The 25,385-nt window shown below is 39.9% G+C and overlaps 1 protein-coding gene across 22 annotated transcripts in view; it reads right to left on the minus strand.

Annotated features, from left to right (window-relative positions):
- The window catches only part of rbfox3a (RNA binding fox-1 homolog 3a), a 509,932-nt gene that overhangs the window by 458,620 nt on the left and 25,927 nt on the right, over positions 1-25,385 (minus strand). For 5 of the 22 annotated variants that reach the window (XR_009447076.1, XR_009447075.1, XM_059653735.1 and 2 more), the window contains exon 1: positions 13,124-13,380. The exons of 1 other annotated variant lie outside the window; for it this stretch is intronic. Coding sequence is in view for 16 of the 21 variants with exons in the window: in XM_059653735.1 (XP_059509718.1) it covers positions 13,124-13,225 (102 nt within the window). In the remaining 5 variants the exon portion in view is untranslated. Of the gene's footprint in view, positions 1-13,123; positions 13,385-25,385 lie in introns of those variants that run through there. 16 more of the 22 variants (XM_059653739.1, XM_059653736.1, XM_059653722.1 and 13 more) reach the window with 6 other exon arrangements.

Raw genomic sequence — 25,385 nt, forward strand, 5'->3', positions numbered from 1 at the left:
AACTACACCTTCTCCGTTTTAACAGGGTAGTTTATCCTTAATATGCAACTAATGTCAACTTCCATTCTACATAAGGATTCTTGAAGATTTAATAATCTTTTGCACATTTAATTATTTTAATCTATTGTTGAGGATGGGCTTGAGTGAGGAAAAAGCTGCTTAAGACAGCGCCCATCAGAAGAGTCAACTAAATCACAAGTCAAATATACTTTCTTGAAAACAAATTGTGTTGTCAAACTAAGATTCATCTTTGATAATACAATAACCTTTTATGACTACCAGGACCACTGATACATTCCCTTCTTCATTAATTAATGTTGAATTTAGCCAGAATATTAAATCTACAAAATTAAATAATTTTTAATCTATTTCACACACGGACCCACAGCAATGTGGCTGACTCTCAATCGCTGGGCAATTAGGGATGGACAATAAATGCTGCCTGACCAGTGATGCCCTCATCCCGTGAATGGATAAGAAAATAAACTTTTGTAAAAAGGCAGGTGCACCTTTAGCAAATATTGTAGGCAGAAGACAGCCTATGACATTGATACCAGTTTTCTGTCATCATTGCTAACCTGACTGTAGGTGTGGTATGTTCAGTCTCACAAACAGTTATGATAAAATAAACCATAGCACAATGGCACCAACCTCTGATTTCCTGCGCAATCAAATTCCAAATACAGATTAGGCACATTGTAGGAACAACCTGTTATTGTTCTCCCTTGTCCATTTTATGTTTTCGAGAGTTATATTTGGGGATGCTGTTTTCAGCAGAAACTGAGTGCAACCCGTCAGAATTTCACAGCCAGGTATTACAGCTGCATTGTAATTGTCAGTCAGGAGATGGCATGTTGTGCAGATTGCGGGTCCACTTTATCTGCTAAAACTTATTATTTTCATATCAAATTAATGCTGCTTCCACTGCATTGCAACAAAACTGGCAGGTGATCTTATTCATTGATATTTCAAGGAGAGGACTCACAAAGCAAATTCTTCATTGTTGAAAGGGTGACCTGTGGGCACCATATTTTCAGGTCCACAAATATAACTAATAGTTTAAAAAGAAAACTGACTATGAAAGATGTCTCCGTTATCACTTAAAATATTATAAGCAAAACCATTAGCAAATAGGATTACATGAAAGCGATGTAATGTGAAATGTTTCCAAAGCAAAAAAAGTCTCATTACTTAGCAATTGAGGTGGCATTGTCCTACCATCATGAATTCTGTACTAAGAAGTAGTGGGTTAAAGATTTAAATGAAATAGGATCTCATTTCAATTTGACTGGTGAGTTGTAGATGGTTGTACATTGACAAAATAAACATCAATATCAGGATGCTGTCTGATATTGCCATAAAGAATCAAATTTCCTTGTAACTAAGTAACTAATTCTTCTCTAAATCGTGAACTCAAGTACATGCTTTAAGCCAATTTCCTCAGCCCATGAGAATATACTCTATGATAACAATTGTTTCTTCAATTTTTTTCTCCTTATGCCAGGTAAGGTTCCAGTTTTGCTGTTAACACTGCATTGCCTAATCCAAATAAAACCTATTCATCACATGTACACCAGGAGAGGTTCACCAGGGGATTCATCCAATGTGATACATTCTCACATTTCGGTGAAACCTCACCTGGGCCATTTTGTACAGCCTTGGGTTCCCAATTCCAAGGAGAGAGTTATCCTGATCATTCTGTTCAGGCAGTTTATGGTATATGTCTACAGCAATTGAGGCTTGAACCTGGATTGCATAGCTCTGAGGTAGGGCCACTGGCACTATGCCACTACACCCTTGAAATTCAGCATGGCATGAGCATCTCCACACAATAAACACTCAAGAACTCCATAAGCTTGACGGGATTTGAACATACAACCTTCTTATCTAGATTTAAGCAAATTACTATTGCTCCGCAAGGTCATGCATGTGCGATACGTTCTAACTGAGTCTAATTTTGTCTTCGTCAAGTGCCTGCATGCTTCTTTTTCACGGGAAATCATGAACCAGTAATTAGGGAAAGTAGCTCCGTCAAGCACATTGCATCTAAACTAGTGAAGAGACAACACTCTTGTGATTCTTCAGACAAACTCAATATAGACGTAGGGAACACATGCGTAGACTTCCTGCACTGCACAATAAAGGGCTGTTTAAGAATCCATGCTTTTAAAAAATCCAATTATCAGTGTGACCAGAGCACATTTATGTTGGCCTTGTATGGACTTTCATAGATTACTATATGTGTTCCAAAAAGTATCTTGATTCTGTTTGCTGAGGAGTTTTTTTTATGGAAATAGCAAATCCTTGCTATCAGGAGTAATTTGCACTCATATTGCATACAGTACCTTCACTGATTAGACATTTATGAAAAGTGCCAACCATAATTAATCTTGTTATAAATGTTAATACTTGTGATTAATATTTGGGTAACATAGAAACTCACTGGGGTTCCCCTTAAGGCTTCATGGCATTGTTTCAAAATGGCAGTGTGTCAATATAGCCTTGGATTAAAAGCAGAAAGCCATCAAGTCAAAAACTTTGCAGAGGGGAAGTCGCAAGGGTCATGAATGAATTCCATACCTTTAGGTCTCGAGGATAATTGGTTGATTTTACTTGTTTGATTAATGCTTAAATTTTCTTATTCACTGTTTACACTGATTTAATCAATGTCGTGCATTTCAATAATAAATCTTTAAAAGGAGAGAAAATTGCCAGCAAAAATATTATTGCCCATTTTCTGTCAGTGCAGAATTACTTTACATCAAAAATATCAATAAAATACTTCCAAGAATGTCGTCTTCAAATTAAACTTCAGCAGATTGCTAACATGCCAAAGAGGCCTTAAATAAAATGTGATCGTCGGCTCCATAAGTCTTTGACAAGCACAGTAATGGCATAGATGGCATAAGATCACATCAATTAAAATGCTCAGGGTTTCTCTCTGTTTTTATAATTTGAGTGTATAATATTCATTAGCACTCTGGGGTTAGAACTCCTCACAATCCCCAGCAATTTCAGAGACTCTTTTCAAGGCATTTTGGAAAGCCAGTAATTATAAATCTAGAAACTTCAGGGTAGCAGTTCCCTGACTTTTGATGTCCCCTTCCCTAACCTCACCTGTATGTGAGGATATGATAGGTGAGCTGAGGTTGATAGCAGGCTGTTTAAATTTGCATTGGAGAGCCAGTATGTACAACTGAGTGGGAAATGAGCTCAGCCTGTGAACTGTAGTCAGAAAGGGTCACCTCAAGCATGATTAAGTCTTGACGACCAAAGACCATTTCATTTTCATGTCCATTTGTTGCCTGGATGAGCCATTACGAAAGAATTGTTTGCAATCATCTCCAAGAAGCATCAGCATCTTTGACAACCAAATGACCACAGGTTTCCATTCTATTGCTGTGAGACAGCTGCTGTCAAGTTGATTTGTTCTGTTCTAAGGCAATGTCTTCTTGAAAGAGAAATGTCTTTTGAAGGCTTTGCAGAATGGCACATGGAGGTAGAATTCAGAAAAAAGTCCTTTGTCTTAGATATTTATTTAAAGTCAGACCAGTGTGGAGCATCACCTAGTTGACATGTGAAGCGACTTGTACTTTTTGCTTCAGTGGCCTTCATTAATGACATGTCGCACAAGTCTTGTTCCATCCTGTGTGTTAGAGGGTTCCAGTTCAATGGTCGTCTTATTCATAAATTTAGGAATCAGGGTAAAGTGAATGCAGGGAAATGGAACGCTTTCCATTTCAGAAATAAGCAAGCACCAGGTCAGGTGTAGCATGAGTAAAATTGTTTTCAGTCTGTCGAAACATGCCTCTGGGCAAAAGTGGCTCAGGATGTGATATCCTATTTACTTACGGCCTCTCTAAATTAGATTGTTAATTTTAGTGCCAAATTACTGATTGCTTTGCATAAGTCTACATAAATTCATTAAATGTAAAGCTCTTATTACAATCAGACAGATTAAATATCAAACCTTATTGAAGTAACCAATCTGATTTGAAGCCAAGTTGCAGAGTTCAGATGTCAATGTCTACAACTTCACGGACCCACTGACAACATTCTCAACTTATTCATTTTATCTACTTTACGTAAACAGGGTGCTGGCTTAACTTTGGAATTCTAATGAAAACCTTCAATGTCCCTTCTATCTTTACCTTTCCTCACAAGTTAGATGCTTCTCCTATGTGTTTTTGAAGGTAATAATATCCCCAGATTGGATGGACACACTTGCTTAGAAATGCCTACATTCTCAATATCTTTTCAGATACTTTCTAAACAGTTTCTTAACAGGTCTGCATTATCATGTGAAACTTTGAAATGAACTGCAATATTGGTTTTAGTCAGCATGCTGCAGCAGACTCTGGTATTGACACAAGAGAAAAGAATCTTTCATTTTAATCATGCAGTGATTATAATAAAGTCTGGTGATGTAACTTAACAGCCTTTAAAACATGCTGAGTTGCTGACCTCCTTATTAATAGAATAAGTGCATTGTACATTGTGGCCTTCATGATAAGATTGTGCTAAAGAGGATTTTATAAGAACACAGGAAATAGGAATAGGATTGGGCCATTCAGCCCATTGAACTTGCTCCAGCATTCCACTAGATTATGGTTGATCTTTGACCTCAAGGCCATATTTGTGCACTATCCCCATTTCCCTTGATGTCTCTATTATCTAAAAACAAAACCTTCTAATCTCTGTCTTGAACATATGCAATCACAGAACCTCCACGGTAATGCACAGTAAAGAATTCCAACGATTTAGAGCATCACCTTCTGAATGGAAAATTCCTCAAGTTGTTTTTAAAAGGCTTGCTCTTTATTCCGAAACTGTAACACCTGTTTCGAGACTCTACCCAACTACCACCTCTTGACCCCCGCTCACCACCCATGGTAAATGTCCTCTTCGTCTATCAAGAGTGGCTACAGTATTGACACATGGCTCTGTTGTTGCAAAGCATTCGTGAAGAAATGGAACAATTACTTTCTGTGTGACCAACGGCCTGAAAGCAGCCATGTGTGCATTTCTGAGACAACAACTGACTGTACGGTTTTATTCAGGTCACAGCAGAACTAAACACCACGTACTTAGCAACATTGAAATGGTCTGCCAGCAAGGTTTTCAGAAATCACTGCACCTCAAAACCAGTTACTGTAAACATTCAAAGGTAAGGGACAGTCACAAGTGTTTGCAGTTCTGCATTTTGAAGCTAACGATATGGTAAAGATGAGTGTTGATGTGCACGCTCATGCAACTTGTCCAGGTGTCCTTTCAACCTGAACCTCACCATAAATCACAAAAATCACATATCAATCACTTGTTTTTTTACTCTCAAAGTCAAGATTCTGGGTTCTGGGGATTGGTTCAGGCATAGGGTTGGTGATTAATGTGGGCCAGATACGGTTAGTTGAACAGAAGTTTTTTTTATCTGTTGTGTGAGAGGGGTTGTGTTATTGATAAGTGGGTAGCAGTGGCACTGAAAGAAAAGGGGATTGTGGAGGAAATACTTTCACATCAAAGGAGTTCAATTGGTACAAGCTGGTGTGCGGTTGGAAAGGGGGGGCAGAAACAAACGCTTATGGGAGGGATTGAAAGTAGGAATAAGTTGAAAGGAAGGATGGCTAAGACAAGGCAAAGATAGAGAAGGGAATAGATAACAATGAAGAGAGGAGAAAATGGTGCCAATGAAGGTGAAAGGAAAGGGAAACTTCATGCTAATGATGTGCAGATGAACATCAGAAATTGGAGCGGAAGGAATCCATTCAGCTATTTGAATCACAAAAAAATGAAACCATGGCTGATCATCTGTCTCAAGTTCTCTTCCTATCGTAGCACCATAAGACACAGGAGCAGAATTAAGGCTATTTGGTCCATTGAGTCTGCCCTGACATTCAATAATGGCCAAATATGTTTTGCAACCTCATTCTTTTGCCTGCCCCCATAACCTGTGATTCTCTTACTAATTAAGATCCTATCCATCTCTGTCTTAAAAATACTCAATGACTTGGCCTCCGCAGCCCTCTGCAGCAATGACTTCGACAGATTCACCACCCTGAAGTTGAAGAAATTTCTCCTTATCTCAATTCTGAAAGGGTTGTCCCTTCACACTGAGGCTATACCCAAGGGTCCTCGTCTCTCCTAACTCATGACATACCTTCTCCATCTCAATGCCGACTCTCTTCAAGCCTCTCAGTATTCTGTAAATTTCAATCATATTCCTCCTCATCCTTCTAAACTCTATCAAATACAGATCCCAGAGTCCTCAAACCCGCATCATATGACAAGTCCTTAATTTCTGAGATCATTCCTGGAAACCTCCTTAGGATTCTCTCCAACACCAACATATTCTTTCCAAGCTCTGGGCCCCAAAACTGCTCACAATGTTCCAAATGCAGTCTGACCAGAGCCTTTCCTGCTCTTGTTTTCTAGCCCTCTTGAAGTGAATGTTAACATTCCTAAATGCCAACTGAACCTGCATGTTAAATTTAAGAGAAGCCTGAACTAGCACTCCCTAATATCCTAAATGTTTTAGCTTTTCGAAGCCATTCCCTATTTAGAAAATTTCTCCATATCCTGTGATTCCTTTCAGATCCAAAAACCGGCTTAGATATTTTCAATCAACCTGTCAAGTAAATTGTGACATACCTCTTGAGTCGGAGACAGTTGAATCCTGGCCTCCTACTCCAGAGCAGAGACACTATCACTGCTATCCATGTATTAAATATATACATTGTCTGAGAGTTCACAACTCCTCAGGGAAGTCACATTCTAAAGATTCATCGAAGTATTTTGATGGAAGTCATTCCTCCACTTCTGAACCCTGAACGGCTGACCTCTTATTCTGTAACTGGGAACACAATGCTTCTAGATTCCACACCAGGGAAAAATCCTCACAACAGCAATGATCAACTTTCTAACTCCAGACAGCACAGGTCGATTCTGTTCAATTCCTCCTGATTAAACAAGCCTTTCTTCCCAGGAATGAATCTAGTGAACCTTCGATCACCCCTCCAAGGCAAGGATCTCCTTTCTTCAGTAAGGAGAACAAAACTTTGCACAATACAGAAAAGACGAAAGAAATTGGCAGAAGCTCGTATTAGTGTGGAAAGGCAAAGTTATTGCTTTGTGAACGCCTCCACAAGCGACCTCATGCCATAACTTGTTAGAATGAACATTGCAAGTAGTCCAGTTGGGGCACCTCTTGAGTATAATCGCTTCTGTAAATGAATGAACATACCCTGAAAACTCTGAGAGCTGTGCCATTACAGCCACTTTGGGTGCAATGTGGCCGATAAAGTAACTACTATAGATGACGTGGACAGAGGAGGAAGAGTGTCAACATTAATTGGGGGAAGAAGTTGGGAATAACTTGAGTTCTAGTAAAATGTTGGTGCATCAGCTCAAAAGTAAGTAAAGAAAGTAGAAAAATGAATGGAAACTAGGAAGACAGCAACATCACCTGGAGGAAGACAAGTGCAACAATGAATGGGATGATGACGTAAGAGTCAATTATGACTGTCAGAAAAAGTGGGGAAGAGGGAAGAATGTCATTCAATCTGCTGAAATGCCATGAATAAGTATTTTTTTCTTAAAAATTAATTATGATTACTTTACAAATGAGCATATGACATGAACGAAGGAGAGGGTTTGAATGTTCAAAACAAGCTGAAAATAAAAGAGTGCCAGTTAAGAATAGAGGAGGTCAGCATAGACAGCAACACCAGTTGTGCTTTTGCAGTGTGGTGAATATGAATGTCGAGAGTTTTAGCTTAGTGATAAGAATACAAGCTAGAACTGGAGAAGAGAGAGAGAGGTGTGGAATAAGACTGCTAGTAACACCTAAGGGAGATGGAAAAAAATATTAGTGTAAACTTGGGTGCAATATGGAACAGAACAAGCAAGAGAAATAAGAATTCAGAACTGGAGGGGGAGGAGACTGGGAGAAGTTGGAATAGGCAGAGTTGAGGAAGGAGGGAGTATCTCTCTTTACACTCTTTCTGGTTTGCTTTGAATCCATTCTCAGAGAACTGGCTCCAGATGAGCAGAATGTCACTAGGAACTATGGTGGGAGTCACTGGATGTTGGACAATGACTATTGATGCAACATTTGGAGTCGGGTTAACTTACGCAAGATTCAATTGTCATTATTGCTTGTTCTTTTTTAGATAAAATGTGTGAAGTGAACAAGCGTTTAAGACAAATTAGAATGGACAATCTTAAATGCACAGTTTCAGAGAGTGAGGAGTGGACTGGAAACAGGCACGCCTCAGAATTCCTCTGAAAAGGCAGCACCAATATTGTGCCTTCAACATTTGGGCTACTCTTTCGTGAGATCATTTAGTTTGCCTCCAGCGCACGTGAATGAGTCTTGAGTATACCCAGGGCTAAAATGATAAAGCTCATGTTTTCACATGTGCAAATAGGGCCGTTTCAATGCAATAAGCTTTGGAAGCTGCTGAGAATGGTGTAAAAAGCAAGTCAAAACCAATTGTGAAATTGAGAAAACTTTATGATGGGTTTTGATTCCAATACCTTTAATAGAGCAGTGATATCAAATAAAAATTGAAGTGTTGAAGTTCAAGAGGGTGAAAATTATTTGGCTTCGTACCATATTCAGCCTCATCAGAGTGTGCTGCTAGACACTGCATATGGCTGCCTGTCTGGACATTACATTCTGCCAGACCTGACTCAAATTATGCTGTGGTTTTTAGTCTACATTTTGTTCTGTTAAAATTCCTGATTGCAAACTGTTAATTGAAACTAACTGACATAAGTTGTTTGCTGCAGTAGAAAGTACTTTTTCTCTTTACCTATTTTACATCAGTTGAATACCGACAGCCTGTGTGTTACAGTGTTTCATTTCCTCTGTAAACATTCCTCCTTCCACACTTTCATCTTCCCACCATGCATATTTAAATAGCTGACACTAGCAGATAAACACATATATGTTACACATCTGAGGCTAACTTTAACTGTTGCTCTAATTCATTCACCACACCATTCACAAGTGTCACAAATTCCTTCCAGAAATAACGTCAAATCGTTCCACAATAATGTTCAGAATTGAAATCAAACATTAGGCTAAGAAACTTAGAAATAGATTTTGCGAAGATAAACTGTTTGTAAAATTAAGTGTTAGCATGGTAGTGCTATTTCGCTCAATATTAGTTTAGCAGCATGGCTACAAAGAGTTAATATCAGGTATATTTCCTCCTACTACTAAAAATTCTTTCAGAGGTTCAGTACATCCACTAACTCCTAGCTACCAAAGCATTCAGTTATATTTATTCAGAGTCATTTTTCTTATAAATTAATTATGACTTTATAAATTCAGCATGTGACATGCACAATACCACCAACGCAGTTTCGACCAAAGAGATTGTGTGACTTATTCCTAGTGGGAGGAGATGATGCACTGGAACCGATCATGAAACTTTTTGAATTACACTGGAGAAACCCAGCAGGACTGATTGACTTCTGTGCAGCTCATGAAATATGAGATTGTAAAAAGCTTAATGTGCAATGCTGCAATGCAACACACACACAACAATGAATAGAGCTCCCTTTATCAGTGTGGTGAAGAAGGCAATTTTAATCCTCTAACTATAGAGCTGGTACAGAAATGCTCTTGCAGAGCTTGGAGAGCACTGGGTACAGTGTTATTATTTATTTCGCTGAACCTCTTAAAAGCATCTATTGTAAAAAAAAGTTCAATCACAGTAGGTTGCTTAAACCTAAATTTCCACGTCATTTTCATCTTATTTTTTCCTCTTGATAGAATTATCATTTTGCTGCAGTAACTCATTACTTACCAAGGGCCTTGTGAAATAAACCTGACTGCACATTGATTCATTGGCACGTGACTGGTTTGGAGTCTTGGAAATGGGTTTGAAATTGATAATGTGAAAGCTGTTTGGCTGAAGCTACACCCTCAACAAGTCTTACAATCTGAAAACAAATACTGGCCTCGGGACTTCTACACTGAAGACCGCTGTAGCTTCACAAACAAATTCCTGAGGATTTACAGGAAATCAACACTGCCAGGTAGCAATCAAACTGAAAAAGAGTTGAGTTTTATCTTGTCTGAGTGAAAAAGCTCATGAACATAACGGCACCTGTACAGTTTGGATCTGACCTGACGACCATCCCAAACCCTTGTCTTCCCTTCCTTTTTAGGTCTTTTTAGTGAAGCCACTTTCTAATATCTTGAATATTCATGCTCATTGCAAGATTAGAAAATACAATCCACAAATTTCTTAATTTACATTTCCTAATAACGATTGTCTCTCTCATCCTAGTGTTAGGACTGTTGAGAATTCAGGAAGCATCAGGAAACACAGAATATTTAACGATTAGCAGTATTTTCTGAATAAACTAATAAAGGAGCTCAAAAGATTTTTTTTGTGTGAGTAGCTATAGTAACCAAGGTTCTGCCCCAGGCTTTACTTCATCATCTACATTTTGCAAAATCTTGCATGCTGGAAAAGTGCAATGGGAAGCAATTTTTATTTTACTAACTGCAGCATTTTTCAGTAGCATAGCTACAGGGTGCTTCATCGATCGACCATGAGATATGCAAACGATTCCACAAGTGACCTCACTCAGTAACCCATGAGGGCATAAGTTCGGAGCAGTCCAGTTAGGTCAGCTCATTGGATATCATTGTTTTCACATCCTGTGAACGAATGGACATACCCTAAAACCTTTCTCAAAATCTTTCTTTTTCACTCTTGAAAGACGCATTTGATTACCTTGGTCTTGCATATATATTTTTGTGGGCACTTATTTCAATTAACAAAACAAAAGGAAGGGTCTGCTATGGAGGCAAACAGAATGGTGCATTCTTAAATGATGCTGTCAAACACGTTCTATTGCTATAGGGTAACATTAGGCCACTGAGTACTGATGTATGTTATTCTATTCAGTGCATGTTACTCATTGGTTGGGAGGACATCTTTCAGGGTATCACTGCCATTGAAGTGTTAAGGAAACACCCAGGAGAAGACGCAACACATACCTTCTCTATGTACAAACTTACATATTTGAGAATATTGACATTTGAGCCAAAATAAAATACTACATTTTTATTTGCTTCTGTGATGCGAGAAACAATAGAGTAACTGAAAATACAAAGTCATATGTTTAGAAAACAATCTGTTAAGGTCCTAAATACTCTCAGCATGTAGCATTATGTTATGCAACAACTGGGGATTGGCAAGTCAGGGCTCCCATGTATTCTAAACAGAAAAAGCTTTCACTCACTTTGTTTCAATAAATATGAAACTTCCCTGCAATTGTGTCCAAAAATGCCATCTGTCAACTCCTTGATATATTCCGTAAAATTCGATAGAGCTCATGTCCGTATCATTGCTGTGTACCAAAATGACATGCCACATAACAGAATGTCACTGACTGCACAGCACTCGGGTAACAGCTGTGCAAACTATGGGGAGTGACATCCTGAAGGCACTTCAATTGCACTTGAATACAGGTTTGGGTAAGTAAAGATATTAAATGGTGAAATGTTCCATGCCACCTCAATAGTCTTTGCTCTCAACTAAATTGATATCTTTCTGTCGGCGAGCTCCTGCTTGTCTCAGTTTTGTGCAGCAAGTGCCACCTGAACTTTTTGTATCATTTTTTTCCCCTCACACTTTATCGTTTTGGCACATTATCTTACTCGTCATATTTTCTGCAACCTTTGACATAAATTTTACATTCATTCGATCCTCATTACAACATGTCGCAGCGAGCCAAGAATCTTGTGTGTTATAATGAGGTGTGTGCTACACTGAATGCTCCATAACGGCAGTAAATGGAACATGAATAATATTGGGAGCCAAGGTTCGGTAGCCTTGTAACAGAAATGATGTTAAAATGGAGAGCCCTGTGAAAAGAATGCCACATCCTAATTTAAACACCACACTGTTTCTTACACAGTATCATCCCCGAGTTATTCTGCTGCTTTACTGAACATAGCTACTCCGCAAGCACTAATCACAAATGCATTGACTTACGAGAAGAATATTTCCCCATGGTGTTATTAGCACTTTAATCTGTAGTTTATACATCTAACCACTTAGTTCTGAGATGCAATGCAAATAGCAAAAAAGCTTTTATCTTTTTTTAAAAGAAAACCTGAATCGAGAGGGAAGACATGCTCAAAAAAGTGAGAACCTTGTCCATAGAGGTGCAGTAATGCGATGACGATGAAGCAACTATCCCTTTCCCCACTGAACTAATAAATTAGTGCAACCTGTTTTTTTTCAGGGAAATCAGTTTTTGAAGTGCTTATACAGACTGCAAAGATCATTAATAATGAGGCATCTTCCTTCACAGTTGGCAATATTCATTCACAGGATTTAATTTTTGTTCATCTAATACAAAAAATCAGTATCACGCTGAGATTGCCACATATTTAGAAAACAGTAGTGTTGAGTACAAAGGGTTAAGTAATGATGGAAAGATGGCTTAGTATGGCACTGGGGAGGGAGTAAGATGAATGTGAGCCCTGTCTTGAAGCACTTAATTTATAGAAGAATTAAACTAGCTGAGCAGATGGAAGAAGATACATGAAGACACAAACTGCTGCAGCCTTTCCATCCCAGCCCATAAATTAGTCTGATAAATGGGAAATTTATGACCTTAAAATATCTACCATCACCTATCATTTCCCTGGTGCTGTCACGGTAATGCTATGAAATGCAATGGGAACTGCAGAGCAAGGAAGGAACTCACACAACACCAGAGGATTCCTCAAGGAAAAGCCCAGGTATTTGACAGCACAGCTGCAGATAAACAGTTGAGCTTAGACACAGACCTCATTCACAATCGCGAGACCTGCTTGCGTTCCTGCTTAAAAATCTGTTTCATGATAACAGCACAAAACAAGAGCAGCCAGCTCAACCACAAACAGGATGTAAGGAGTCCTCTGTGGTGAAGGGGTTCTTAAGCCAGGCAATCTAAATCTCTCTCTTTCTCTCTCTCTCTCTCTTCCTATTCAGAACGGAGTACTGAATACAGCACCTTCCCTTACATACACACAGTGCTTTCAATACAACAAAGGGCTTGACCTCATAAAGCAAGGGCAAGACAAAGGAACCTATTTCAATCAGTCACTTACCTCTTGGAGAAAGAGAAAGGCCGGTGTGCAGGGAATGGTGTGAGGGAGCATAGCTGAGTTGGACAGCAGGATGCAGCCGGAGTTTGCCATTGAGCAGAGCATGTATCAGGACAGCGTGTGTGGCTGTCTGTATTGTGTGTATGTATCTCTAGAGCTCACTCCCGCTCGATCTTGCTCTCTCTCTCTCTCTGTCTCAACTACTTAAACTGCATTAATAAAGTACCGCTGTGTACTCTGTTCTGGAGGTGAATGATCAATGCAGTGAATGTTTATATCCTGTACGATTTTAAATGAATCAGAGAGGGGGTGGATACCTGTGTTCTAAAGCCTTCATTTTCTTTGTGTCTGTACGAAGAGGTTATTGTACAAAGAATAAGGGAGATTTTGATGAAGAGGAGCTGCAGTACTCCTGTTAACTAGCTTTTTTATGTGAAAATTAATGAATTGTTCAATAATGCAGGAAATATATATTTGACATACAATCTAAACTTTGTTTTAAGCAATTAAATTTGCCTCAGTTGTTCAAAATCTTAAAGTGTTGCAGGTATTTGAGATGTTATGCTTTAGTTAATGTTTACAATGCGTGGCTTTATGTTGTGTGCTGTATTTAACTCAGTGAACGCAAAATAGATTTATCTTAATTTATACATTTATTTGCAATATTGCATTTCAGGAAGTTTGTCTGCAACATCATGCAGTGCAGCACCAAACATTATGTAGAAATAAAACTGTATAAATCAGCTGGGTGGTCTAGAATTTGTTGAAGGTTTTGACTCTGAAGGATAACCAACTAGCTTGGCACATCCTTGGCACCAGTCTACGTCAAGCATAAAAGACAAGTGGTGCCTGCAGCCATATTAGTACGTTAGCTCCCAATCTCATCGGAACTCACAAACTAAGATGACTCAGGTGTGGTTGGCACTTGGATAGGAAATCTGGGTGCACTACAAGAACACACTGTTGGTGCAAGAGTACTGTCGCTATTTCTGTACCCAGAGGCCGGGGTTCAAGTCCCACCTGCTGCAGAGGTGAGTAATAACATTTCTGAAAATCTTGATTAGAAAATATTGAGAAGTCAATTAGAAGAAAGAGAACACCAATATTGACAAAAGTCATTCCCAAAAACTCTTTAACTGTGAACCACAGTGGTGATTGTTTCAGGTTATCTCCCAGTAGCCGGTGGTGAAATTAATACCAGGAACTTTTTATTGCATTCACCAGCATGACCAAGGCATTTGTAAATCGTGTAAATTGTGAGGTTCTGTGGTTGATCCTTACAGCGATTTCAATGTCTCACAAACTTCATCCCAATCCTAAAAATATTCCATGGTGATATGTCCGCAGCTGTCTTGAGTGGGAGGTCAGCAAGAGATGCCTTCAAAATCTGGAATTATGCCAAGTAAGGCTGTGTGATAGCCCCCAATACCATGTAAAATTCACCTGAATGTGGTTATTCACCTCAAAGATTAATTGCACCCTGCATCAGTATTAAAGGCACTTTAAATGGAAAAAAAAATTACTTCAGTCACCTCCATGCCAAAACTAAGCTGGTCACCATAGAACCATATGACCATCAGAATGCAGATAACTGCAGTGTTATTGCCTGCTTACCCAGTCTTGTAAGCCATCTCAGTCTCCTCAGTTCTGCATATACAAGACTTAGTCTGTCCTTGAATGTTGCCAAAACTTGGACATCAGTACAGCCAAACATTTCACATCCCATTTACATAGGAAAAGAGACTGGAATATTTTGAGCACTCTCCAGACCATTGATAGGGTCATCCCACACCAGATCAACTGCACCAACTCAGTCTTCTATTAAACAATGACAACAAAGACCAAAGGAGATCAACAACAGTACTGGTCAGTTCTTATTGTATATTGGCATGCCAGCTCACACCATCCTCTAAGTGTAGGAAGCTACTGGGCCAGCTTCATCCAGTGGGGTAGAGTAAAAGTATTGCTTTCTCCTCCAACTAGAACAGCCATTCTCTGACAGGCAAAAGGACTTGCATTCATGCAGCACTATTCACAACATTCAAAAGTCCAAAATGCTTTGCAGTCAAGTATTTTTGAAGTGCAGTCAGTGGTGTAACACGGGAAATATTGTAATGTACAGATCCAGGCTGCTTGTTTAACTTGCAGCTCATGGGTGCGTTCCACATTCAGGGACTTACAGACAGGATGCTCCACCTACCCAACCTCACTGGACATATGGAATTTCCAGACGATGACTGAGCCTGCAAAGCAGGATTTCCTGACATAGAGAGCCCCGGCATCTGGCTGTCATTTGGCTTCAAAAAGGACACCAAGGAGATTTGAATAAGCAATGGAAAGTCAGCATAAGCCAGATCCCCATTGCTAACCTGATGGTTCTACCAATATCCTGCTGGATTTATGGCTGGAGGCTGGAGGAACCCCTGAGGAATTTGAGTCTTGAATAAGAAACCAGCCAAAATGCAAAAAAATAGGATTTGTATCAGTGAAATAGGGAAAAAAGAAGCCTGTAAGAAAAGATATTTGGAGAAATTCACAGGAAATACTGCCTCAATATAATAACTGAGGGGTACAATTTTTCTCTTTGGTTATTTTAATGAAAATTTAGATGGCAATAAACTAAAGGTCCACAGACTAATTGCCCGTCTGTTTTGAGAATTCACATAAGCATTACTGAAACATGACTGAGAAAATGAAATGTATGGTTCAAATACCCATAAGACTCATAAAAAATAGAAACTGGAATAGGCCATTCAGCCCCTCAAGATTGCTCCACCATTCTGGGGAATCATGGCTGATCCGAAACTCCTCACATCCACTTTCCTGCCATTTCCCTGTAACCCTTGATTCCTCTATCAATCAAGAATCTATCTCAGCCTTAAATATACACAGCTCTTTGTGGGAAAGAGTTCCAACAACTCACAACTCTCAGAAGAAATTCATCCTCATCTCAGTCTTAAAATGGCCCTCCTTCAATTCTGAAACTATGTCCTCCACTGTCCCATGAGTGGAAGCATGCTCTCAGCATTTACCTAAACCCCAGCCCTAACCCTGTCAAACCCCGTCAAACCCCTTAATAATCCTAGAGGTTTCAATGAGATCACCTCTCATTCTTAAAAATTCCAGCAAGTACAGTACCAACCTGTTCAACTTTTGCTCATTGAACAACTCTGCCATAACAGAAATCATCTTAGTAAACCTTCTGTGAACTGCCTCAAATAAAAAGGTAACTTTCCCAAAAAAAGGGGGACCAAAAATGCTCACAGTTCTCCAGATATGGTCTCACCAGCACTTTGTATGACTCCAGTTAAGCTTTCTCTACACTTACACTCCAACCCCCTTGAAATAAAGGCCAACACTCTATTAGTCTTCCTTAGCTTATCCAGGTCCATTCCATCAGATTCTCACTGCAAATCTTGTGTATCAGCTGAACTAACAGTTTTCTATTGGTCTGAGCTGTGGATATGCCAGGTACCTAACATCTACAAATGTTTCCTGCATAGGCTGTGGAATTGAATCTTTGCCTGTCCTACACAAGTCCATCAGAGTAAAAGAAGGACAGGCTGGGAAATCCCAATGTATGTTGGTTAAGACTCACTTACTCCACAAAAGGAGTTTGAGCAGATTTTAAACAAATTCTTTCAAAGGGTCTGCCTGCTGCTTTCTAGATGAGTATTTGTTGTCCATCCAAAACTGCTCTTCAGAAGGTGATAGTGAGGTGCCTTCATGAAATGTTGGGATCAACCCATACAGTTGTTTGGAAGGGAGCTCCAGCATTTGAGTCCAATAACAATGATTAAGAATACCACAGTTCAAGCCAGGATGGTCAATGGTATGGAAGGGAGTTTGCCTTTGCTTAGTGAGATAGTTGCCCCACATATCTCTTGCCAGGTTAAAAGTTACTAATTTTGAAAGATTTCTTGAATGAGCTTTGGTGAGTTGTTGCAGGGACATGTTTTAGATGGCAATCCCTGCTACCATAGTGTTAAAAGTGGGGACAGTGAACGTTGAGAGTGGTAGATGGTATTAAGCATGCTATTTGTCCTATAAAGAGTTGGACTTGAGTGTTGTTGGAGCTGCACTCATGCAGGCAAATGGAGAATATTCCACCATATTCCTGAATTGTGCCTCGTGGATGGTGTACGAACATTGAGGGTTACTCACCATGTAATTCCCAGTCTCTGACCTGCTTTTATAGCTACTGTATTTTGTTTTTGGTTGGTCCAGTTAAGATTTTAGGCAATAGTTAACCCAGGATATTAATAATGGAGATATCAGTGCTGGTTTTGCCATTGAATGTCAAGGAGACGCAGACACAAAAACAAATTTGCTGGAAAAACTCAGCAGATCTGGCAGCATCTGTGAAGGAAAAAAACAGAGCTAACAATTTGGGTCCAGTGACCCTTCCACAGAACTTGTCAAGGAGACATTGTTGGATTGTCTCTTGCTGAAGGTAATTATTTGGTGCTTTAAATTCATGAAATTACTTGGCATTTATCAGCCCCCAGGTCTAGACATTGTCCAGGTCCAGTTCCATCCCAAGGAGAACCTGTCACATAGACAAATATATCACAACATAATATAATACAAATTGACTAATTTTGTGCTACTCTTGCAGCACATACAATTCACAGCATTAGAAGCAAAAAAAAAGGTTGCTCCAGTTCAGTTTCCAGTCAATGGTGACAGTATGTGATAGTAGGGGAGTCAGTGGGGATATGCCACTGAATATCAAGGGGAGACTGTTTCTTATTGGTCATTGCCTGGCATTTTCATGGTGAGAATATTACTTGCTACGTCTTAGCTCAAACCTAAAGATTATCCCTGGTCTTAATGCATTTGGACACAGACTGCTTCAGCATCTGAGTTGTAATGGATGGTGCCAAACATTGTGCAATCATTAGTGAACGTACCCAATTCTGACCCTATGATAGACAGAAGCCATGATGCGGAAGTGCCAGTGTTGGACTGGGGTGGACAGGATCAAAAATCTTACGATATCAGGTTATAGTCGAACAGATTTATTTGAAAACACAAGCTTTTGGAGTCTCACTTCTTTTTCAGGTGATAGTGAGAGATGTGGCATCGGACACAGGATTTAAAAGCAAAAGATCAAAGTGCATAGAACTTTTGCGAATGTATTGAACAAACCTAACATGGCTGTTAATTCTTTAATCAGTTAGAAACAAGATGCAGGTTTCTCTTGATTAATATACAAATGTCAGAATTTCTTTCAAGTCACAGCCCTGAGATAACTAAAGGTTTATTAGTATATTAGAGGTGACATCTCAGGTCAGACAATGTATTTCAGGTGTGAAGCCCTGTTTAGTATCTGTCTGTGTATTAACTTGGAGTCAGACTGGTTTTATTTCCAAAGCAGGAATTTATAAAATGCCATATTGATTGTCTACAAATTGTGTGCTTTCTGAACAAAATAGAATATATCTGCAAATACAAATCTGCAAATGCAAGTTCACTCTATATAGATTTATTTGTGTGTGCATGTACATGTGTGAGGAGGTGGGGAGAGAGTGTGTGAGTGTGAGTGTGAGCGTGTGTGTGTGCCATTGATGAAGCAGCTAAAGTTGATTAGGCCTAGGACGCAATGCTGAGGAATTTCTGCAGAAATATTTTGGCACGGTGGCTCAGTGGTTAGCACTGCAGCCTCACAGCACCAGGGACTGGGTTCACTTCCACCCTCGGGCAACTGTCTGTGTGGAATTTGCACATTCTCCCTGTGTCTGTGTGGGTTTCCTCCGGGTGCTCCGGTCTCCTCCCACAGTCCAAAGATGTGCAGGCTATGTGAATTGGTCAGACTAAGTTGTCCGTAGTGTTCAGGGATGTATAGATTAGGTGGGATGCTCTGAAGGTCAGCGTGGACTTGTTGGGCCAAAAGGCCTGTTTCCACACTGTAGGGCTTCTATGAGAACCTGGGACTAAGATGATCAAGGTCCGACAGCCACAATCATTTTCCTTTGTGCTAGTTGTCACTTTTCCAATAGATGGTTTTCCCTTCAATTTCCTTGGATTTCAATTTTTCTAAGGATCCTTGATGTTACACTTAGTCAAATATTACCTTCACATCAATTCCATAATGAAGTCAGAAACCAAGTGGCCCTGGTGGAACCAAAACTGAGCATCAGTGACCAGATTATTGCTTAGCAAGTGCTTTTTGATCACATTGTTGCTGACTTGCTCCATCGTTTTACTGATGACCAAGTGTGGAACGATGGAACTGTAATTAGCCAAGATTGGATTTGTTCTACTTTTTCAGGACAGGTTGTAACTGGGCAGTTGTCCATTTTGCTGGCTAAGTGCCAGTGTTGTAACTGGAGTGAAGCTGCTTGGATAGGAATGTGGCTAGTTCTGGAGTACATGTATTCAGTACCATTAGTGAAATATTGTCATGGTCCTTAGCCCAAGTAATTTCCAGTGCCTCCATCTATTTCTTGATATCAGATGGAGTGAATTGAATTGGCTGATTACTGGCACTTATGATGCTGGGAACTCAGGAAGAGGCCGAGATGGGACATCCACTCAGCTGTTCTGATTTTACAATTAGTTGTTGATAGATCAAGTTCTATCTGCTAACCAAAGGACTGAAGTATAGCCCACCTGACCATAATTTTGGTCTGAATCCCCAGAGAAAATATTGCTGCTATTTTCATTTATTTGACCGAAGGTTGCTGACAGCACTTCTGGTTTCTTCCTACATTGAGGTTTCAGCACATGATTGCATATTGCAGAGAAAAGTTCCACTTAACACACTAAGTGATATAGTTACAACATATACATTCCAGTACAGCAGTAGAAGAGTGAGGTCCAATGGAATTATAGTGTTGTATGACACATGGTGAGTAACAGTCTGAGCTGCAAAGTAAGCAGCTGTAAGCATGGTGTTGCAGCTGTGCACCAGAAGCATTACTTGCGGAGGGAACGTATGTCTGTGGTTCTCGATCATTTTTAGTTAAAGGGCTCCTTTTGTTATGACAGAGGGATAGCAAGCCAGATCAAATTAGACTTGCTAATGCTGGACTTGCAACACAATGAAATTAAAACAGTCAATGGCCCTCAAAATTTTCCAATTGTTCCTAAGTAGACTTTATAAAAAACAGGTTCCTTACGCTAAGTTTATAACTAAAACAGAAATGAACAATTTATTAACAATAATACAGCAAAGCTAAACAACTTAATGTCTAACATTTTTTGAGCATAGCCCTCACTCACATAGACAGACCAACATAGGTGAGGGATAAATTCAAAAGAAAATGAATGAGTTCAACTAGCCAGTTTAATAACCATTTCAACAATGAGTAACCAGCCTTTATGAAATTCCTTGAATGATGTGTTGTACTACAGGCACATGGGATTATAACTCGTTTGAATTCTGAAGTCACTGGTCAATGCAGCTTCCATTCAGTTCTAAGAAATATTCACTTATTACTTATAAACTGGGATTTTTTTGAAACCGTCAACAATTCTTGAACTGTTAAACTCAAACTCAGCTTCAGAATCCCGCAGCTTTTCAGCACACAGCCTTCTGCCAAAAGCATAGTTCAATCTACGGTTTCTCTTTCTTTTCTAAGCTTCTCTATGCTTGGCTGCCAGCATCAGCTTTCCTAGACTGAATATTGCATTGGTCAATCAGCTGCTAATCCTTGAACAGAACACATTCTGGTGCTGAAAAGTCAGCAGTGTTCTTAGAACAATAATTAACCCTGTAATGATCTTTCCAGGGCAGTTCCCAAATGCAAATATCAGTTTGTTTGTTCTGTCTTTATTCTTTGAAACAAATTGCTGCTCAAAGTCCAAAATTCATTTCTCAACTTCAGCTCACAAATGAGAAAAGTAAAGAAAAGTGTAATGGTCTCAGTACTTTCCAAATTAGTAATCCTAAACCCCCCATCCCCATCTAAATTATAATCCTTAACATATTAAATTGTTGCATGCCACATGTAACAAAAGCTTTAATAATGTTTTTTAAGAAAATAGATATTTACTTTAGTGTTGCACTTGGTAGACCTCTCCCAAGCTGAGATAGCCAGTCCTCACTGTCTTGTATGTGTGGGTGGCAGAACTCTGCTCTTGCCTCTCGCAGCCCCTTGAAATGTCTCAGACATGTCTCACAAGTTTCAGACCCACTGATCTACAAAAGGCTGCAGGCTGAGCGAATATTCTGCAACATACGGCAAGTGACAGTGAGATCACCACTGCTCTCAACTTTTATGTCGCGTACACGTTTTAGATACTCCTGAGACAAATCGATTGTTTTGCTTGGTTGGCTTCTGGACATCCAGAGCTAATTGCTTCAGTTCTGGCATTGTTGCCAGTAATTCCACTAATAAGGCAAATAATTGAATGTGGCTGGAGCTCTCCACTGGGCAATAATTGAACCTTTTGTGCCTCAGGTCAGCAGTTAAAAAACCCACCACAGAGTGTGAGGGACTGCTAAGTGCTTTAACGCCACTGATAATTATGATAAAACTGGCTGTGGCCACTGAAATAACTGAGTAACAGGAGGCATCATGGCTACTATCTCTATGACAAAAGCACCTTTCACTGACTATGTGGTATCATCGCTTAGAAATGAAGCGCAAGCTCTCAAAAGGAAATATTTGGGTCAGCGTGTTACACAGCTAGAGCCCATGCATGTCATGAATGGAAGGACATGACACAGTGAGTTTGATTCTGAGACAATCACCAAAGAAGTGTACAGCAATTCAGCAACATCGGCAAAGCCAAAGGAAGTTGTTTGAATATTGCCGAGAAGGGAAGACGCATTACCTAAGCTTTTCGTCTTAGTTCCCATCAGGACAGAGATGAGAATGGAAAATTTTAAACAATCCCAATAATTATTCCACCAGATAAAAAGGGTTTAGATTGGCTGGCTGTGATTGGCCAAGGCATTCTCGGAGAAAGTAGTGGGAAACTATTGGTTCCCCAAACACCTGGGTCATTCAAAAAGCTGTAAGCATTGAAACAATCACTTTTATTTGCAGAAAATGTTTTCCTGTGTATGATGTATGCCATCCCGGTAAGTGTGCGTATAAATCATGTTATGAGCTTGACTGATCATTTTTAACTAGTAGTTAAGGTAGATATTAACACACTTGGGGTTAACAGCATGTGCTGTCCAATTACTGATTCACATCTCAAAGTAAATGTCTCATTGGGGGCTTGGCAAGAGGAGGCTGGTTGAGTATTTGTATTTTGCCTCGTGAACAACTGAGGGAACATATTGTTTGATTCAATCAGTCACCTATTGCGATGTACAGCCTATATACCAGACATCGTAGGAGCCTTATAATTCACACAACACAATATTACTCAATTGTGTATTAACAAAATGTCACTTTGGAGTTATGGCATCATCCTGTCAGTGGAAAAGAACGCTATATTAACTGCATGGAATCAACATGAAATAGCTTGCTAACCTGTTGCTCAAACTTTTTTTGATGCTGTTTCTTTCTGGAATAATCTGAGGTGGATTTGTCACTTTTCAAATATGAAAACGGTGATCACTGGCCCCAGTTGGAAGTTTGCAAGGCACACAGTGAGCCATGGTCTGATCAGGATACCCACCGTCGCACAGGATAGCTTCGATGTACTCTCTTCCTGAAGTAAACTTGCAATGGAAGCAAATGGCGAGGTCACTATTTAAAAGATTGATTAAATCAAGCAATCCAGCATAAATCTACCTTTACTGGTCTATTATATATATATACATGTAGTATCAAATACTTCATATAAATAAAATAGACCAGTGAAGACTTGAGCTGGACAATCCAACTGATTGATTAAATCAAGCAATATTTTCCTCCAGCTGTTCATTTTAGCCAATGTACAGACCATACTCAACCAGCCCACACTTGCAAAACCCAAAACAAACATCAATGTGATTTTGCAAGGGGGCAGCTCTTGCTGAACAATCTTGAGTATTTGAAGAGTTACAGTAACAACAAATTTAATCTTAATCAGTTGAGTTTATAACCTGGTGCCGTTATGCTTGCTAAAAGTGACACACATAAACAAAAGGAATACATTCAAGCCTTGCACCTTTTGCATAGTCCGGGAGCACACCAGGAAGCACATATTTCCCAAGTGCTTTCTCCACAGCAATGTCTCGATCCAACGGAGTTGACTTGCCAACAAATCAGCATCTTTTGCTGCTGTAGTGCAAACTGTTGTGATCAAATGAAATTTCACATTTTTGCATTTGCCCGGCCGAGTGCAAGGTGAAATGCTTCAGCAACATATGCCTGTTTTCCCAGCAAAATTCAAGTGAATGATTGCAGTGGAAACGACTGAACGACTTCATGTCATGGTTCAGCCAATAGGGTGAGAAGTTTTGTTGCCATGGCTACAACTGGCAAATATGGTTTGTGTTAGGATAGCTGTCATCTCAAAAACATGAGAGGTGGAATTCAACATTTATGAATGAGTTGGACCATAACCTGTGGAACCTGTCACTTAAATAACTGAACACTTTTTGCAAGTAAAGTTAAAATTGGTGAGGATCATTTATTCTCACCGTTTTGAGCCATCATGCACAAATACTAGGTGGAAAAGGAATATGTAATTGAAGCTGCACATTAAGTATCTGCAAAATTGTTCCATAGGTTGCAAAACATTCAGAAGTAACTGCTGATGTTCACAATCATACAAAATCCCAGCATCTTGATCATCTGCTTTCAGCAAATCTCAGATTGTAACAAATGTGTCACTGCCTGCTGATATGACCTCCTCCTGGGAAGCAATTGGACTTGGAGCAAGATGAACATCTTTATTAGGAAATACATGCACCCCAGGTACACACTAAGATATGCTTCTATAGGCACCAAATATAATACATTGCATGATGATTTTGTGGAAGAGCGGGATAGCAGGACTTGACCCATGGATAGAATGATTCCAGCCTCCTACAAGCAATAAGAAGCCCACCAGATCAGTACCATTCCCTCCACGAGAATGTTACATTTAATTGCTGTGGGGCTCTCAACAATTGAGCTTTTCCAAAAGCTACAATAGCACAAGCAGAGGAAGCAGCTACCATTGTTTCTATGGCATTTCAATGGTGAAAAAGCTGGAGCTACATTGAATAAATAATACTGATGGGTCAAATCTGCTGCTTTCTGACTGCACCATGTCACTCAACTAGGCGACATTCTCAAGTGCTCTTTCTTCTGCTCATCATTCTTCCACTAACCGATGCTGTTCTTAATTTAATACTGTCTGCATGGTGTTTGCATGTTCTCCCCGTGTCTGCATGGGTTTTCCCCAGAGCTCTGGTTTCCTCCCACAGTTCAAAGGTGTGCAGGTTGGATGGATTGGCCATGTTAAATTGCCCCATAGTCTCCAGGTGGCGCAGGCTAGGTAACATAGAAACATGGAAACATAGAAGATAGGAGCAAGAGGAAGACATTCTTCACAATCATGGCTGATTGTCCAACTCAACAGTTTAATCCTGCTTTCTCCCCATAACCCCTTTGATTCCATTTGCCTCAAGTCACCGAGTCACTTGAATATGTTCAAGGTTTTGGCATCAACTACTTCCTGTGGTAATGGATTTCACAGGCTCACCACTCTTTGGGTGAAGAAATGTCTCCTCATCTCCATTCTAAACCATCTACCCTGAATCTTCAGACTGTGACCCCTGGTTCGGGACTCACCCACCATCAGGAATATCCCCCCTGCATCTACCCTGTCTCCTCCTGTTAGAATTTTACAAGTATTGATGTGTTTTCTCCCTCACTCGTCTGAACTCTAGTGAAAATAATCCCAACTTAGTCCATCTCTCTCCATACGTCAGACCCGCCATCCCCAAAATCATCCCAGTAAACCCTTGCTGCATTCCCTCACGAGTAACAGCATTCTTACTAGAAAACTTAACACAATATTCCAGGTGTGGCCTCACCAAGGCCCTGCATAACTGCAATAACACATCCCTGCTCCTATATTCAAAACCCTTCACAATGAAGGCCAACATACCATTTGTTTTCTTTACTGCCTGCTGTACCTGCATGCTTACCTTCAGTGACTGGTGCACAGGACACCCAGGCCCCGTCGCACACTCCTCTCTCCCGGTTTACAGCCATTCAGGTAGTAATCTGATTTCTTGTTTTTGCTTCCAAAGTGAATAACCTCACAATTATCCAAATTATACAGCATCTGCCATTGCTTTGCCAACTAACCCAACCTGTCGAGATCATGCTGAAGGATCTCTGCATCCCTGTCACAGTTCACCCTCCCACCCAACTTGGTATCA

This window comes from Stegostoma tigrinum, chromosome 22 (genome assembly GCF_030684315.1).
Source record: "Stegostoma tigrinum isolate sSteTig4 chromosome 22, sSteTig4.hap1, whole genome shotgun sequence".
Lineage (NCBI taxonomy): Eukaryota > Metazoa > Chordata > Chondrichthyes > Orectolobiformes > Stegostomatidae > Stegostoma > Stegostoma tigrinum.